General features: G+C 38.7%; 1 protein-coding gene across 1 annotated transcript in view; it reads right to left on the bottom strand.

Annotated features, from left to right (window-relative positions):
• The window catches only part of LOC118784859 (collagen alpha-1(VI) chain-like), a 28,869-nt gene extending 26,198 nt beyond the window's left edge, over positions 1–2,671 (bottom strand). Inside the window, exons 1-2 of the mRNA XM_036539309.1 lie at positions 2,590–2,671; positions 102–231 (exon numbers count right to left, since the gene is read on the bottom strand). Coding sequence (XP_036395202.1) covers positions 102–231; positions 2,590–2,671 — 212 coding nt within the window. The remainder of the gene's footprint in view (positions 1–101; positions 232–2,589) is intronic.
• Positions 2,672–15,734: the final 13,063 nt, after the last annotated feature.

The raw sequence follows: 15,734 nt of genomic DNA, 5'->3' as shown, positions 1-15,734 counted from the left end.
TACATGTCGATTGAATCCCGCTTGGAGTGTTATCTCATGGTAGGTTTGAGCATTGTTTTTCCAGCTATTGAGATCAGAGGGATGAAAGATGCATTACAAACCTGTTGTTGAGCTGGTCCACGAAGTCCAGTGCAAAACTTTTGATCTGGTCGACAAGAGAGCCATACGGTTTGGCTCTGAGGGCCACACTCTCAGAGGTGTCCAGGACAATGTAAACATCTACTGGGCAATCTAAGGGAGGACACAATTAGCACCATCAGTTATGCTATTGTGCTGGAAAGGACAGAAATCAAGCCAAATAACATATTTTGTTTGTCTCATACTTAACATCTGCTTTGGAGGAATTCAAAGGAACTGGTTATTGCACTCTGGAAAAATCATGGGACTGCCTGGGCTCTTCCAAGGAAAGCGGTTACCAGAGTCAGGAAATGAAGGCACTTTCTGCCAGGGTACACATACAGGGGTTGGGAATTTTCCATTGGTCAAAATAATAAAAACCAACATAATAATAATACAGAATAAAAAAATAAAAACTCTATATGAAGTCTTCTTTTCCCACCACCCTGAAAAATCAGAACACTTGTCTGTCACCTGGTGGCACATCACCATAACTTTAATGCAAAACTAACCTTTTCAATGTTCTCTGTTTTAACAGCACACAGACAAATTCAGTCTCATAACATCAGCAAATGATATGTTTTGAAAGTAAATGTTCAACTTTTCAGTTATCAAGCAATTAGGATTTTCTGAAGTTTTCTAATTGCTGTCAAAAGCTGAAGGGGTATTTACATATAGAAGACACCCTGGTATTTTATAGTAGTGGGCAGGAGGGACAATAGGTGAGGAGCAGCAGAATTATATTTTCTTTCCCATGGTGGTTACCAACAGTCCTGTAAGGATCCCATAAATCTGTGTTTTTACAACAAAGAGGTGACAAACCTGGCCTGTTACTGGTAATAATGCATGGCCAGGGAAAGCGCAGTAAAACAGGCTGGGCATAGAATTAAAGTTGACTGCTAGACTGCTTGGTCTTGAAGGATGTCTAAGGAATTGTTTATGGAAAGTTGCTGAGGGTAATTGAGGTTCATTTTGTTCAGTTGCCTTAGTTCTCCAGAAATCCTCCCCCAACAGTGGTTTTATAGTTGACCGTACTACTATTAACTATCTAATCAGTGTTCAGTTTTGCGCACACATTGTATCGTTTGGAAAATTGTACAAAGGAAGACAAAACTGGAAAAATTTGACAGTCATTGCATTTTTTAGACCAGAAAATTCTGTTTTAAAGTGAAAACCTCTGTGGTACCAACAAAAATACATAAAAATAAAACATCCAGATGTAAGCAGTATTTACGGGGGTCAAACACATTGATGTGTGCATTGATACAACACTGTGGCACTGCCACAATACTGTCACTGCCATGATAAAAACGAGAATGACTCAGCAGTTTATGTCACTTTCCAAATTATTTTTGATAAATTATTTTTGATAAATTATTTTTATATACATTCTTACCAGCCATGATAAAATATTTACACTGGTATGTCATGGCAGCATTATAGTATATGTCAAAATCTGTCATTAATGGTTATGACCAGTGTTGTGTCATGCCTATAACAGCACTATACAGCCTTATAGTTGTAGTACTTTTAGTACTAGTATCTGATTAACTCCAACTGATTAATGTCATACACAGAACTAGTTTCATACTGAACTGTTAAATATTAACAATAATTGTAATTATATGAAAATCAATGGAAATTCATATTCAATAACTTATACAGTTGTATACCATCTAGTCATTGATCCTGCCCTGTAAGGTTATAAAGCAACTACAGTGACTCCAGGACATAGAAGGTTATTAAAAGTTTCTATTAGGTTTGTAATATGTGTACCAACATTTGAAGCCATTCAAGTGTACATGTTATTTCCTTTGTTGCAGTGATTATATCACTGTTTTACCTAATAACTCTTAATTAACAGACATAAATGCGCAGAATAAGACAATTATGAAGAAGAACCAATCACAACAGGGTGTCTCACACTATAGATGAAAAATAATAGGCCTTCCAAATGACAGTACTGGATACATTGCAAACATATCTGCTTTAGTATATTATATAGGTCTAACTGTCTTATCTATAGAGTAAAAACAAGCATAACTAACAGTAGTAATACAACATAAATACTTTAGCTAGAAATTACATTTTGTTCATTTGATCAGTGATGAATTCTCAACACCTGCATAACACACCTGTATGTTTCCAGGGACTACACAGAAATGCACCTATCAAAAGGCTTATCAGAAAAATCCATCAACAGAATACCAATGGAAAGCTTTAAAAACAGTCTTTTTTGAAACCCTATCACACCTCACTGTCTCTTCTGGTCATTCCACTCCCCAGAGAGACCACTCCTCTTAAGCTAAAGACAAGAAACCAAACTAAGTGTGGTCACAAATGGGTAAGACTCCAAACTTGTATGTACTCCATTCTAAAGGTGAAAAGCCTAATAAGTGCAATGATAATTACCTCAACAGACAGCTACTATTCTGCAGGTAGTGAAATGCTTAAAAAACATATCTCCCCTACCATATTCTCCCACATGCTTCTTCTTGAGGGAGTAGGCAGAGTGGATCACAGACAGCAGAGCTATTGCCCAGATGATGTTCATGTTGAAAGCAATTTTTCAGGGTGGAGAGAAGCTTTATTGCAGATTACCCTATTTCAAAGCACAAAATCTGTGGTAAGCATTTTCTGGCAAGCATCTGATAAAACTTGCAATATTCTATTATCAAGGTATTTCACTTCAACATACTAATTCCAATCTTAAGTGATATCCCTGCATCTGATGATTTTTAAGGCCCCAATGACATCAGAAGAATATGAAATGCAGTGCCAGTCTAAAGTTTGGACACACTTTTCTTTCTTTGTTTTTACGATTTTACGATGGAATTATGCAGTCACCAAAAAGTGTTGTAAACAAATAAAAACTATGTTATATTTTAGATTCTTCAAAATAGCCAAAAAATAATTTTAAAATTAAATTTTGTAGAAAGAAATTCATACATAGGCATCTACTTCAAGATCAAATGCATGTTTCTCATTATCTTAATCAAGTGTGCCCCAACGTTTGACTGGTCCTGTATATTAGTTATAGTTATTTTGACATTTGTATATAGTACAGCAATAGATTTTTTTCCATTCATACTGAAAACCTGGATAGCATGAAAAAATAATTATTTGGGTGACATTGCCTCTTTCAGTCCTGTTTTAAAGAGTTACTGGTTTCTTCGAGGTAACCCCAGGCATAAATTAAACATGTGGCCTTCATATGACACATTGGATACTCTGGGTGCCAAACAGTCATTCTTGGAATTTTTTGTTGCATGTACATTAAAGACGCTGCCATACAGATCAAGTTGCAAAGCAGAGGTACAAGGCCACATGACAAATTGTACAATTGTACAGAAAACGACAGGCCGGACACCTTAACACGTCGATCTGTCATGGAATGTTTAATGAGGAATCATAACACACTGCTTTATAAATGTTGCCTGTCGATTTTACACTTGTACCCTCCTCCCCTCAGTCAGGAGAAAAATAAGATCCACCCATCATGACAACATTAAAATGTCCCCAAATAAAACCTGTGAAACACTACTTACGTTTATTTTTTTTGGAAAAAAAAAAATCACAAGTAATGTAAGGTCCCTCTTCCCATTGTGCTCTCCAGCCAGGTTTGCTCTCTCCTCTCCAGTTTCTACTCAGCAGGTGAGGGCGGGGCAGACGTTCTCACCCCTCCCCTTGCCCCCTCTCTCTCGCTTTCAGTCTCACCTCTAGTGTGCTTCCTCAGTCCACACTTACTTCTCAGCTATTGGTAAACCACCTGTCTGCAGGACAGGAAGGGAGCCAAAAGGACCCAGTGATTTTTCCAGTTATTACAGTTTTTTTTTTCCCACAAAATGTCTTCATCCTTACATTGCTGCAGTTTGTTTGCTATAAAAGAGAAGCTCTCACTAACAGTAGAATACTAGAATTACTTGAAAGACAATGAAAATATGTAAGCAAATCGCTCATCCTATTTGATCCTACAAGATATTTATCTGTCATTTCGATAATTTTCATAAGGGACTTCATAACACCTTTAGAATCATGAGTGTGAATAGCTTTTTTTCAAAGCACAGATAACTCAAGGCATTCTTTTGGACAAAATTTGGACTTCTTCCCTGAAGAAAGCAGTCATGATTTTCCAATAAATATGCATCTCTTGGCAGCTGAAGGACTGTTCGAACAAAAGGGGAAATATGGGAATATGGGATACATATATGGCTCTGTTTATGACTTAGAAAAACAATTACTTGGCTGGCCCAGAAATGTAAAGTCATGTATGTATATGTAGGGATTTGTCTTAAAAATAAAACTGTACGCCAACACAGGAGGGTGAAACAAATGTGTCTGGAGTATGAAGGCTGAAGGAGTTCTGTACACGCACTCATCTTCTCATCCAAAAAAAGAACAGATCCAGTGAATTGTTACTGCTCTGGCTTTCACATCAAAACCTCATATTTACAGAATCAGTGTCTAAGGTTCTTTTTTTTTTTACAGCTTTTTATATGTTAGAATACCATTCTACTCTTAATATGTCATAGCTGTGTTGCTTATATAAGAGACAATATCAGCCATGGCTACATTCATATATTTTGCTGTACATAATTTTATGTTAAAAGGTGAGGTATACAGTATATGTAAAATGCAGGTTGAGTGAAGGGGCTGAATTTCCTGCTTAAATGACTACAGCTGTTACAGCACATTTGGCAGTATTTTGTACCTTTCTTCTCAGTTCCCTGGAATTCACTGAACAGCTTTGCCGTGATGATATTTAAACAATAGATACAGCACTGCCAGTAAATTCAAATGATGACTCCAACCAAAACAGCAGAACTGTACTGAGCTGAGTTCTAACCTACACACTTCTGAAAGCTACAAATCTGTCCATGTCAACCTTCCTAGGGTTTTACACTCCATAAAGGAAATCTTGATCTTGCTGTCATCACCTCATTGAATGGCTCTAGCTGTCAGTCTTGACAGGTTAATAAAATAGGCATGGTGCACCTGCCTAACTGAACCCTTCCCCTCAGTTTAACTCTCTGAATTAAGAGATAGCTTCAATAGCTGATTGAATAATGCACACAGCACGTTAAATAAAACCAAGAATAGCATGTATTAATGTAGTATCAGTGAAATACCCATAAAGGATGTATTGTGCACCTTATTTACCTGGCTCCCAGGCTATATGCATGATCTCACGTATGCATTTTTAAATAAAAATTAATGCATTAACATACAACACATAAAGATCTGTGAATCTGCACGGTTCTGAAATGCTATCCTATTTGAAGTCATGTAATTTATAATGCGAGCCTTATGTTCACTGTCTCATGCTCTTGCTAGCTAAGTGACATTACTCCTAGCAGTCACCAGTATGTCCAAACAAACTTTAGTGGCAGCAGCTAAAACTTCAGAAAATATTCTTTGCTTTATAAGAGTTCCTGAGTATGGAATATGCTGCTGACTGAGGGAATCCCTTACAGGGGAGAATAGCATGGGTAGACAAATAGTGCAGGCAGACAAACTTTGGAACCTTCTTCCAAAGTGTGATATAAAGTGTGCTGCAAGCATTTTTTAGTTCTCATGTAAATTATTCATACATAAAAACGCTAATAAATACATTAAGGTTTAATTACAACATTTTAAATTCATTATAAGTAAAACCACTAACAACATTATACAATAGCATAATTATAAAAAAAACTATATTATTTATCATTGCTCATCATCATTTGTTTTTGTTGCTACTTTTGTACACTGTAGCTTTCTTCTGAAAGCACTTTGAGTAAAATAATGCCAAAATATTGAATTTTGTCATATTTTCCATCTAGTCTTATTATTCCTGCTGCAGTACATATATTTTGAAAAATAAAATCCAAAATCAGGGGATTTTCTTTTATTCTCAGAGTAAAATTACAAAATAATAAAGCAGTATTCATAAGGCCCTAACAGATGTAAAGGAGTGTTAGAAAACATATCAGCACAAACTGAATGGTTTGGCACAATTGATAAGGAAAGATTGGAGCTTGGCTGAAGGAAAGCCTTCAGTTCTTTTCTTCTCCTTCATTTTGCAGTTCATTTCTCTTGAAATAACACCTGGGCGATGGTATAATGTGGTGGTCAGTGCATCAAATCTCTGACCAAAGTGTAACAGGTTGAAATCCTAGGTAAGATATTGCTGTTGTATACTTGTGCAAAGTATTGAACAGCCTCAATAAATACTGATAACCCTTTCTTCTTGACCAAGACACTAAAACTTTAGTTAAGTAAACACTGAGCTGTAAAAATGATCTTGTAAAACTCATTTGCAAAACCAAATAAATAACAGTAATACAAAACATACACATTCTAGGGCCAAGGGAACCTTATCCACAAAACTTCTCAGGACTGGTGCCAGACAACATGAAAAATAAGAAGACAAATTTAATAAGACAAAATAAACATCGAAAACAGACTGATAGGGGTCACATTTAGAATTCATTATTTATTTTAGATTTCCCCTGGGTTCATGAAGGAAAAGGCATTTAGGTCTGTATACTAAAGATTGTACGATTTATGGGAAAGAGAAGTGATTGTTTTTTATAGAGAAAGCTTGTCAACAGCTAAACCAGTGATGACTGGTAGCATAAATCAATAAAATCCAGTTTTCAGATTAGAGAAACCCTGAAATAAAGAGACTCTGATTGACCTTGTGATTACAGTCTGAAATCTCCTGTGGCAGTCCACGCCTGTCTCCACTCTGTTACTTCACTCCATGTGGAAAGAACTTTAAGGATCTGCATCTCTGTCTTTCTGCCCTTCCCTCCGTCACCTTTTCTGCCATGGAATGCAGGGGTTAAGCTACTAAGAAAAGAAATTCTCTAGCAAGAAGCAGGCTGTAACATGTCAAACTCAAAGGGAGGCAGCAGGGGCAGGAGATGGCAGCCAGCACCTTCTCTCCCTCATTTATCACAAGTACAGAAATGCCTAAGGGCACAAATCTCAGCTCTGAGGCCCTAAGGGGACAAATTCAGTTCTCATGGAAGTTCTCCTTTTACCACACCTTTCCATGAGCAACCAGATAGCAAGAGCAAGAAAAATTCTATGCACTGATCACAGAGTGTATTATTTAACTGCCTGATGCTAATGAAACTTCATAACCAATGGTACGCATTACTTGCTGGCTGAGCTAAGTTGTGAGACCCAAGAGAGTGCAGTGTTGCCATAAACTATCATCTTCAGGCCTCAGTGTCAGGTTTGATTAATGCCACTGGGAGGACAACAGGCTGTGGGTATATTCCGCTGTCCCCAAATGCAGCTTTGTGGAGGATAATTGCCAATTCCTGGCCTTGAGCAAAACTATGTCTGTCCCACTAATGCAAATCCTGAACACCAAGAGGAAACCATTTAGCCTAGAAAACTCCATTCCAGTCCTAACCAAGACTGAAGAAACATGTACATAAAAGTATATTTCTATGCCAATCCTAAACACACAGCTGAAGAAATGTGATAATCAGTACTAAACTATGGGTCATTCACTTAATGTTTTTTTAATAGCTGTTGATGAATTGCTTAAAACTGAAGACATCAAACTAAAGCTAAAACCAATGCAAACTTAATGCTCCACATATTGCAGATGTGTTTTCATCCCAGACATGACTCTCTGGCACAATTTTTACAGAGTACTGTGGAAATTCAGAGGAAACAAACTGAATCTGTGGCTGTTGTTCAAGCCTGCGTCCTCGCATTTTCTTCTTAACTTTGACAAAAAAATTGAGAACAGAACAGTGTGTTGTGCTTTAGAGTCCATGCCCCATAATGTCAGGGTTCCAAACATCTCCCCTACTGTGCACTGGGAAATAATAAGAACATAAGAACATATTATGATGAGAACAGGCCATTCGGCCCAACTAAGCTCGCCATTTCTTAATTAAAGAGTATCCAAAACTACATCAAGTCTAGACTTGAACACAGCAAGGGTCTCTGCCTCAACTACATGACCTGGCAACCTATTCCATGTATTGATAACTCTTTGTGTAAAATAATATTTCCTTATATCAGTGTGGAACTTACTCTTAGCTAGTTTTTATTTATGTCCTCTTGTTTTAGAGACTGAACTCACCCTAAAAAATCTATTATAGCTAACCTTATTGAGTCCTTTTATAAATTTAAAAACCTCAATTAAATCACCTCTAAGCCTCCTCTCACTTAGTCTAAATAGGTTAAGTAACTTGCTTCTTTTCCTCATAGCTTTTTAATACATCATACTGCATAAAATATAAAGTGTTCTTGGCAAGGCAATCAAATTAAATGTGTGAGATTATTGCTAAGCATACATTTTTTAGGTTTAATGACTGTATTTTCAGAGATGGCAATTTAAAATGCATAAAACTGTTTTGTGCTCTATGATTCAAAAGTTCACAGTTTGTGGCCTGTGGGTTATGGTGTATTTCATATAGACAAAGCAAGTCCAGCAATGTAACAGCTGAGAAGAGAGTAGTTCAGAATGGTTTTACAAGCTTGACTTAAACAGAAGATGGTTGTCTAGTCTCAGGTGTGTTTGGGGTGGTGGGGATATGATGAGTGTGTCCTTGAGCTGAGTACCTACCATGAATAACTCAAGAAAATGCTCAGCTTTACTCCATAAATAATTAACCATACTTTATGCACTCTCACTGAATTCACATAATTGCTCTGGCTTGGGATACACAGGAAAAAATCTAGGCTTCTCATCTACTTGTGGCAGCAGGGTAAACAGCTCTATAGGATATTCACTGTTATCCAGTTAGGAGAGTTATTTCTAGTAAAGTGGTGATTATAACTATTCAAATTGATTTCCAATCACAGTCCCAGGAAGAAGAATGAAATGTCTGTCACAGTCAAACATGCTGTATGAAGCTGATCATATTTTGAAATAGTAAAAAAGGGGAAAGGGAACTGTAATACTCAGCCATGTCTACTGTTGAAGTGGCCACCTCTTCTTTGCTGTGGCTGAGGCTGAGATCTGTCGTGACAGAGATACTGCTCTGTTCACAAGTCTTTCACCAGCTGTGCCATCATTTTGAACATTCAACTGCAGTTTGAAGCACTGGGCCAAAATCAGGATGGTCAAACATATTCTGGACATTGTTCAGAGCAAAGATTATTACGCATGGGCTGTATCCTGAGCCAAAAACCTGCCACGGAAGCTCAGTTAATGCTGTTCAGTTTGGTAGCATTCTTAGAGCTGGAAAGGGGTATTCACAGTCTACGAGCAGGTCAAAGGGATAGTCAGACAGCAACACCCTCATCACCTAACACTACATTACACATAACCAGCTCTAATCATTATTTATAATGCAGTTATTAAGGGAGTTGTGTTAATTGGCCATTCATAGAATCTCCTGAAATAAGTCAAGGGGTCCAGTTTTATCATGAGATTACAAGTGTCTAAATACGGAGCAGCCAAAGATGCTCAGTGCTGGACTGTATGCTGGAAATGTCCACCTCAGTCTGTTCTTATAGCTCCTTTTCTTATGTAGACCAAAGACACAGCTGTTTTGTTTTACAGACTTTCAGTTTCAAGATTAAGGTTAGGTACTTTTGTCCAAAGTGTTGCCATATTTTCCCAGTACTAACGATACTGAGGAATTTCTTAGTCCCAGAGATTGACCTGTTCACTTACAACTGGCCCCAGTTCAGAGAACCTCACTCTACATAACACAGGCCAAAGTAAGTATCTAATTTGTCATCATTAGTGGCCAGTAAGTGAATTTTATTTATGTCCAGCTCCATGTCTTTCTGCTGATTTACACCAGCGGCTGAATAAGCAAATCAGCAGTTTAGCAAATCTGATCCCCAATATATTTACTTGCATCTGAAGTGCTGAGAAGGGTTAACTTGCTGAGTTGAGTAACATTGAAGGGAGGCAGGAGTGAGGCAGAGGTTTAGAATGTAGGCTGCTGTTTTAACTCTGATAGTGACAATAATGTGAATCATGTGATGAAAATATGGCTGCTGATTGGTGAAAATGCAAACATGAAGGCCAGGGCATCCAGGCTGTCCTTGTCCTTGCACTCCATTACCTCCCTGAGGAAGAACCATACAGACTATCTGTATGCCACACAATTAGCCAACGATACCATATGAAACATTATGTACCTATTGGTGTGGTGGTGCAATTGTTGATTCTTGCATTGCTAGTTTCAGAGTTGCACATTTCAAAATTCAGAATAAAAGCAGAGCGAGAGAGGAATCAAAGGGAACAGGGCTTTGTTTTTAGAGAGGAAAGCTGGAAACTGTGCCAAATTAGTCTCAGGCATGCAGTAGTCACTGTTGCACCATTATGTCTTTAGCAGGGCTCTCTTTTAAACTTTTACAAGATTCCAAAATGTCTCTTAAAAGGCTAGACTGTCATAATTAATTCCCCTAGGCTTTTTATCTCTTTCATCCCCACTGGCCTCTCCTCATCCCACCTCACTGCTGATGGCACAGAGCTGAAAGCAGGACATCCTTCTACTGAAACGTCCAATTAGGGTCACTCACCCTCTCACCCGCGGGGTCTGCTTCTCCAGGGGGACCCGGGTGACCTCTCAACCACTGCAAACAACAGAGGGAATTACTGACCAAGCCACCTAAAAACACCACAACATACAGGATTTCATACCATAATCAGCCACATTACAGCTCTTTGCCTAGCAGGGCCAGACTCCGTGCTGACTTGGCAGACATCGCCATGTGAATCAGCTCCACGTGTTTACATCTGAGAGCTGCATACAGCAAAAACACAGACCTGGGGAGAGTGGGATGGGGTGCAGATGGGGTGGGAGAGGGGGGTGGGGTGATTTCCTAAGAAAACAGATCATGAGAGTGAATGTTGTCATCTTAACGTAACTTATTGAGGTGGAAATATTTCCCAAAAGCTGTTAAATAAACCAGCTATGTAAAGATCTCCACATAAAAACCAAGCACCTCAACCAACACATTTTATTGCCCTGCAATACTCGAAACACTGACTTATTCAATGATCCCTCATAACTCTTGATCATTTTTGTATTGCTTAGCACTAGTGAGACCCTGAAGAAGCCATTCAGATACAGCAAGGGTATCATTGCACACAAATACTCCACACATATCTGGTGCTCACATATGTAATTGTGAACTTTGTTGTCTAAGCACCACTACAGCTCAATGCACGCCACTGTCCAGTGGTACTCACTGCTAATCTTACTGAGCGACATATGGATCTTCCTGCCCCGATACTCCAGTGGGCCCTGGGTTACCCTGGGGGAGGAAGGGAAGGGAGCAGGCTTACAGTGTGGGAGAAAGTTAGAACTCTTGCTTTGGCTCCCTTCTGGCTTATTGCCATAGCAGGGAGATGAGAAAAGGTCTCTAGAACTCCTCTGACACCCCTCCAGTCAGAATCGGATGTAATTCTTGGTTACTGCAGCCTTGTTGTAGCTCGCAATCATTAAGAATGTGTGGGAGGGAGGTGGTGTAAATCTGAGTGAGTTTAACTGCAGTTGCCTTACAGGCACCTGAGATAGCTGAAGGGAAAAAGAAAAAAAAAAAAACGCCTTGCCTTCTTCAGTCTTAACCGTGTCATTATCAGTTTGTTTACAACTGAATCTTCTCATGAATGCGTCACAGCACTGCATAGCTCCTGAGTCAAAAGTTACGGTAAAGAGCCTTCATTAATGACTGCCTCTGTGGCCTCTGATTTCCCCTTCATCAAGACACCGAACTACCTTTTCTTGGACCTCAGTCTCTAGATAAACCCTGACCCCTGGTTACTAGTCAAAATACCACTATTCCCAGTTTGTGATGTTGACCAAAAGTTACATACTGTTGTGCTAGGAGCCCTAGTCCTGCCAAAGTCCCTCTCAGAAACAATCACAAGAGCAGTTTTCAGAAAAAATCACAGAGAAGACATTTTCTCTTATTTCTAGCCAGCATGTGGACAACAGAACAGTATGAGTTTAGTTTAACACTTTCATTGACAATATCAGACTTATGTCAGTGCTGATAACATGTTAGTGCTAAACCTCAAGCAAAGGGACAGCATATACATGAACATCCCGTTTTTCTGTGCCAGAATTGAAAGATTTAAACTTTATGACCACAGAGTGAGTGATTCTGTTTTTAACTGATTTATGAACACCAAGATCTTCACTTAGCCAAAGTATGCTATTTACTGGTTCATCATTGATATCTTTTGCCCCTAGGCCAAACTAGACCGGTACAAAAAAACCTCATATTTCTTTGCCACAGTGTTTTCAATTTTGTGAGCCAAAGGGTACATTAGAGACATTCCAAAGGGACTTCTAGTGGAGAAAGTGGACCGAGGCTGTTTGTCCTTTAGATGTGCATGACAGTTTGTGTTAATGGCTAAATTGGCCACATATGCACACAAAAATGCTTAATGCAATGCTGTCAATGCATGTTTACATGCCACCTCACACAGTATATTGGATTTTTGTTTGCATTCAATGTCGGTGTTTAGTCTACACATGTGTAGAATTCAGCGTATGGAGTTATGCCGTAAATGTACAGCCTTCTCTTAGTACTGTTGTGGCTGCTTTGTGCTGGCTGACCACCAGAGGTCCACAGTTAGATCACCTGTCATTCAGCGTCAAAGAGGGCAAAGTACAGTAACCGACAAAATAACCAATCTGTGAATTTACATTGGAGTAAATTCATCAGTAGTACTTAAATTTACATGGTATTTCAGAGGAACCACTGCACCGTAGCAGGTTGTGTTGTATGAGGATAAAAAATGCCATGGGTTTGTTCAGTAAAATTAATTAGAAAATTAAAATTTTAATTTAGAAAACAATGTAAATACTTTATTGCCTCGACATGTTCTGACTCAGGCAGACTGTCTGAGCTCCTGGATGCAAATTTTGGAAAATGTCGTGTTTCACATTCAACTCTGAGAGAGCTCACTTCTTTAATTATGTTCGCACAGAGCGTTGACCTGCTGATGGCATGCACATTTTGGTGCCTTTATGCTTGGTTAATGTAGAGAAAACAGCCATCAGTTGGTAGGTTTTAGCGTTGCCAGTGTGAAAATAATAATAAGAGGAATGTGGAACTTCACTCAGTTTAGAAGGGATATGGCCAATGCAGTGCTTCAGCGAGAATTTCCATGCTCTCAAAAAATACAAGAAAATCATGGGATATGCCTCCATTCCTCCAAGTGTTTTAATCTGCTTTGCTTTTCTGACAAAATATTGTAAATAACACTGGATAATATTTAATGTCATTAATATGTAATCATTTAAACGGATAATATGGTTTCCTCATGGTTAAAATTGGTCTCAGACTGTATCACACAGTCTCTGTTTAGTTTTCCCAGTCAAGTGTCTGCGCACTTCTACTGCCAAATAGAATTTGGCCATGAAAGCAGCACATTTCCAGAGAAGCGTCTCATGTAGCGTGCATGAGGGACCTCTGGAGAGGGAACAGGAATGGGGGGATTGGGGTGAAGTGGATTATACCAAAGCCCTCTTTTCCCTTACCCCTGGCCCATTGTCTCCTTTACACCCTGGAAGAACAACAGACTCAGGTTCCCCCTACACAGACAGAGAGAGAATGAGAGAACAGAGTAAGAGAGATACAGAAAGAGGCAAAGGGGGGATAGAGAGGGAGAGAAAGAAGAGCAAGGAAAAAAGAGTGGAAGACAGAGAGGGAGACAAAGAGAAGAACAAGACTGAGTGAGGTCAGGAGGAAGGGAGAGGAAAACAAGTCATAGAGAGGCAAAGAAAGAAACACACTGCGACTGGAAACACTGTTTCATATTAATCATATTTTACACTTATCTCCACCTTGCTAATTTCCACTAAGAGGCAACACTAATTTAGTCTAAAATGTGGAGTACATGACTGCCTCACATCCACCGCCATTCATACCCCATAATCTACATACAGGCTTGGGGGGGGAGAGACACATGAATATGTTTTAATTGTGAAGGCTGTATTTTTGACTGTTTGACTGCTGAGGCCCTTGTTAAACAAGTAGTCAAAGGCCTTCTGATTGCACCATATGCTGCTTTGCCAGGGAGAGATATTGTATCATTGGACCATCTTTCCCCTGCATGCCATCATGTCCTTTTTCACCCTGTCATTAAAAATAAGGTAATACATCAATGGAAAATGCATGTCTTAAATGTCATCATCATTACACAAACATGAACAAATAGTTTATGGTAAAGGAATGAATGAATTATTATTATTGTTTTGCTCTCCTCTGTGATCCCACTGGAGGAAAAAATAATACAACAATATTAGATTAAATGAATATACTCAAAGAAAACCTATTACTAAAAATCAGCCTTCACAAGGCATTAGCTAGAAGCAGCTCAAAAGCTTTCCTTTATGTCATTTTATTGTCTCACACTACAGCTCTATGCATTTGTATACAACATATGTCCCTACCTTATCTCCAGTGAAACTCTGGAGAAAACTTCCGGTAACCCTGGAATTAGTGGAAGTTGATGAAGCACACATAGCAGACAGCAGTTGATTGATATAACCTGAAAGGTAGACTACATGTATACTGTCAAAGAAGAGCCCAGGGTGTTTATTACAGTATGTGAATCACATAATCAACACACTCCTATGTGTCTCAACGAATGCTGTGGATGACTTTACCCTCCACCCAGCCACCCCTCTTCACCACGAAACAGGATCCCACACAGGAAGATGGGATCTCTTGAACTTGACTGATTAACACCATGAGTCACACACAGATGTCTGACCTTCAGATGTCTGACGAAGTCACTGGAGGGTCTGATACTCAACCCAAGACTGTTAGTGTTCACATCCCTGCTGTTAGCAGCAAGGTTGGATTTTATGTAAACTTTTGAACCACTTTGTTATTAAATACTGACAGTGTGAATAATATTAACAATAAAAATGATCAGAAAGCACTGGAACAGTATGGACAATAGCGCATGGATGATAGACTGAAATTCACAATGAGGAAATGTCTTCTAAAAACAAGGACTGATAAGAAGAATTAAGGAAAGCAATCTGAAGTAAAAATTTATCCTTGATATTTAAGACTCTGGCCTCTATTACAAAAGGTTTTTTTCATATATGGCAACAGTATGTCAGCCTTTCATTTTATGATTCTTTAATGGAAGATCATGTGGTAGTACTACCATTTTAATGCACTATTGCTTATCTCAGGTCCCATGCTGCCAGATTTCCCTGCAAATCCTTGCCTTTCTGGTCTTCCCTGAAAATAGAAAATTCTTTCTTTGGTTTACACCATTTTTCTTTTTTTTTCATTTATTCCTGCAGAACTGCTCTCAGATCCTAATATTATTGATAGCTCATCTAGAGTTTTGATGAGAAGAATTAGACTATCATAAACCTGAGGAGTATCCTGTGGAGCCTCCATTCAGCAACCTGATTGAACTTTTGGTTCATTTTTTAAGGTAGGAACTTGTAGATTTAGTAAGACTTTACATCACAGTACTTTAGTTTTATTAGACATATAAAAGTTGAGCACTGTAAAAGAAGTACAAACAACATTTCCTCCAGGGCTCTCAGTGGGTTCATTTACTCAACCAGGACCCAGATTCTCTAAATAGCAAAGGGACGACATCTGGAGGACACATTCACAACTCACAGAATGTAGGCTGCTTGGATTCATTAGTCTCA

The sequence above is a fragment of the Megalops cyprinoides genome, chromosome 10 (genome assembly GCF_013368585.1).
Source record: "Megalops cyprinoides isolate fMegCyp1 chromosome 10, fMegCyp1.pri, whole genome shotgun sequence".
Classification (NCBI taxonomy): Eukaryota; Metazoa; Chordata; class Actinopteri; order Elopiformes; family Megalopidae; genus Megalops; species Megalops cyprinoides.
Note: the sequence above shows the minus strand (reverse complement) of the source record. Positions and strands in the feature narration are given on the sequence as shown.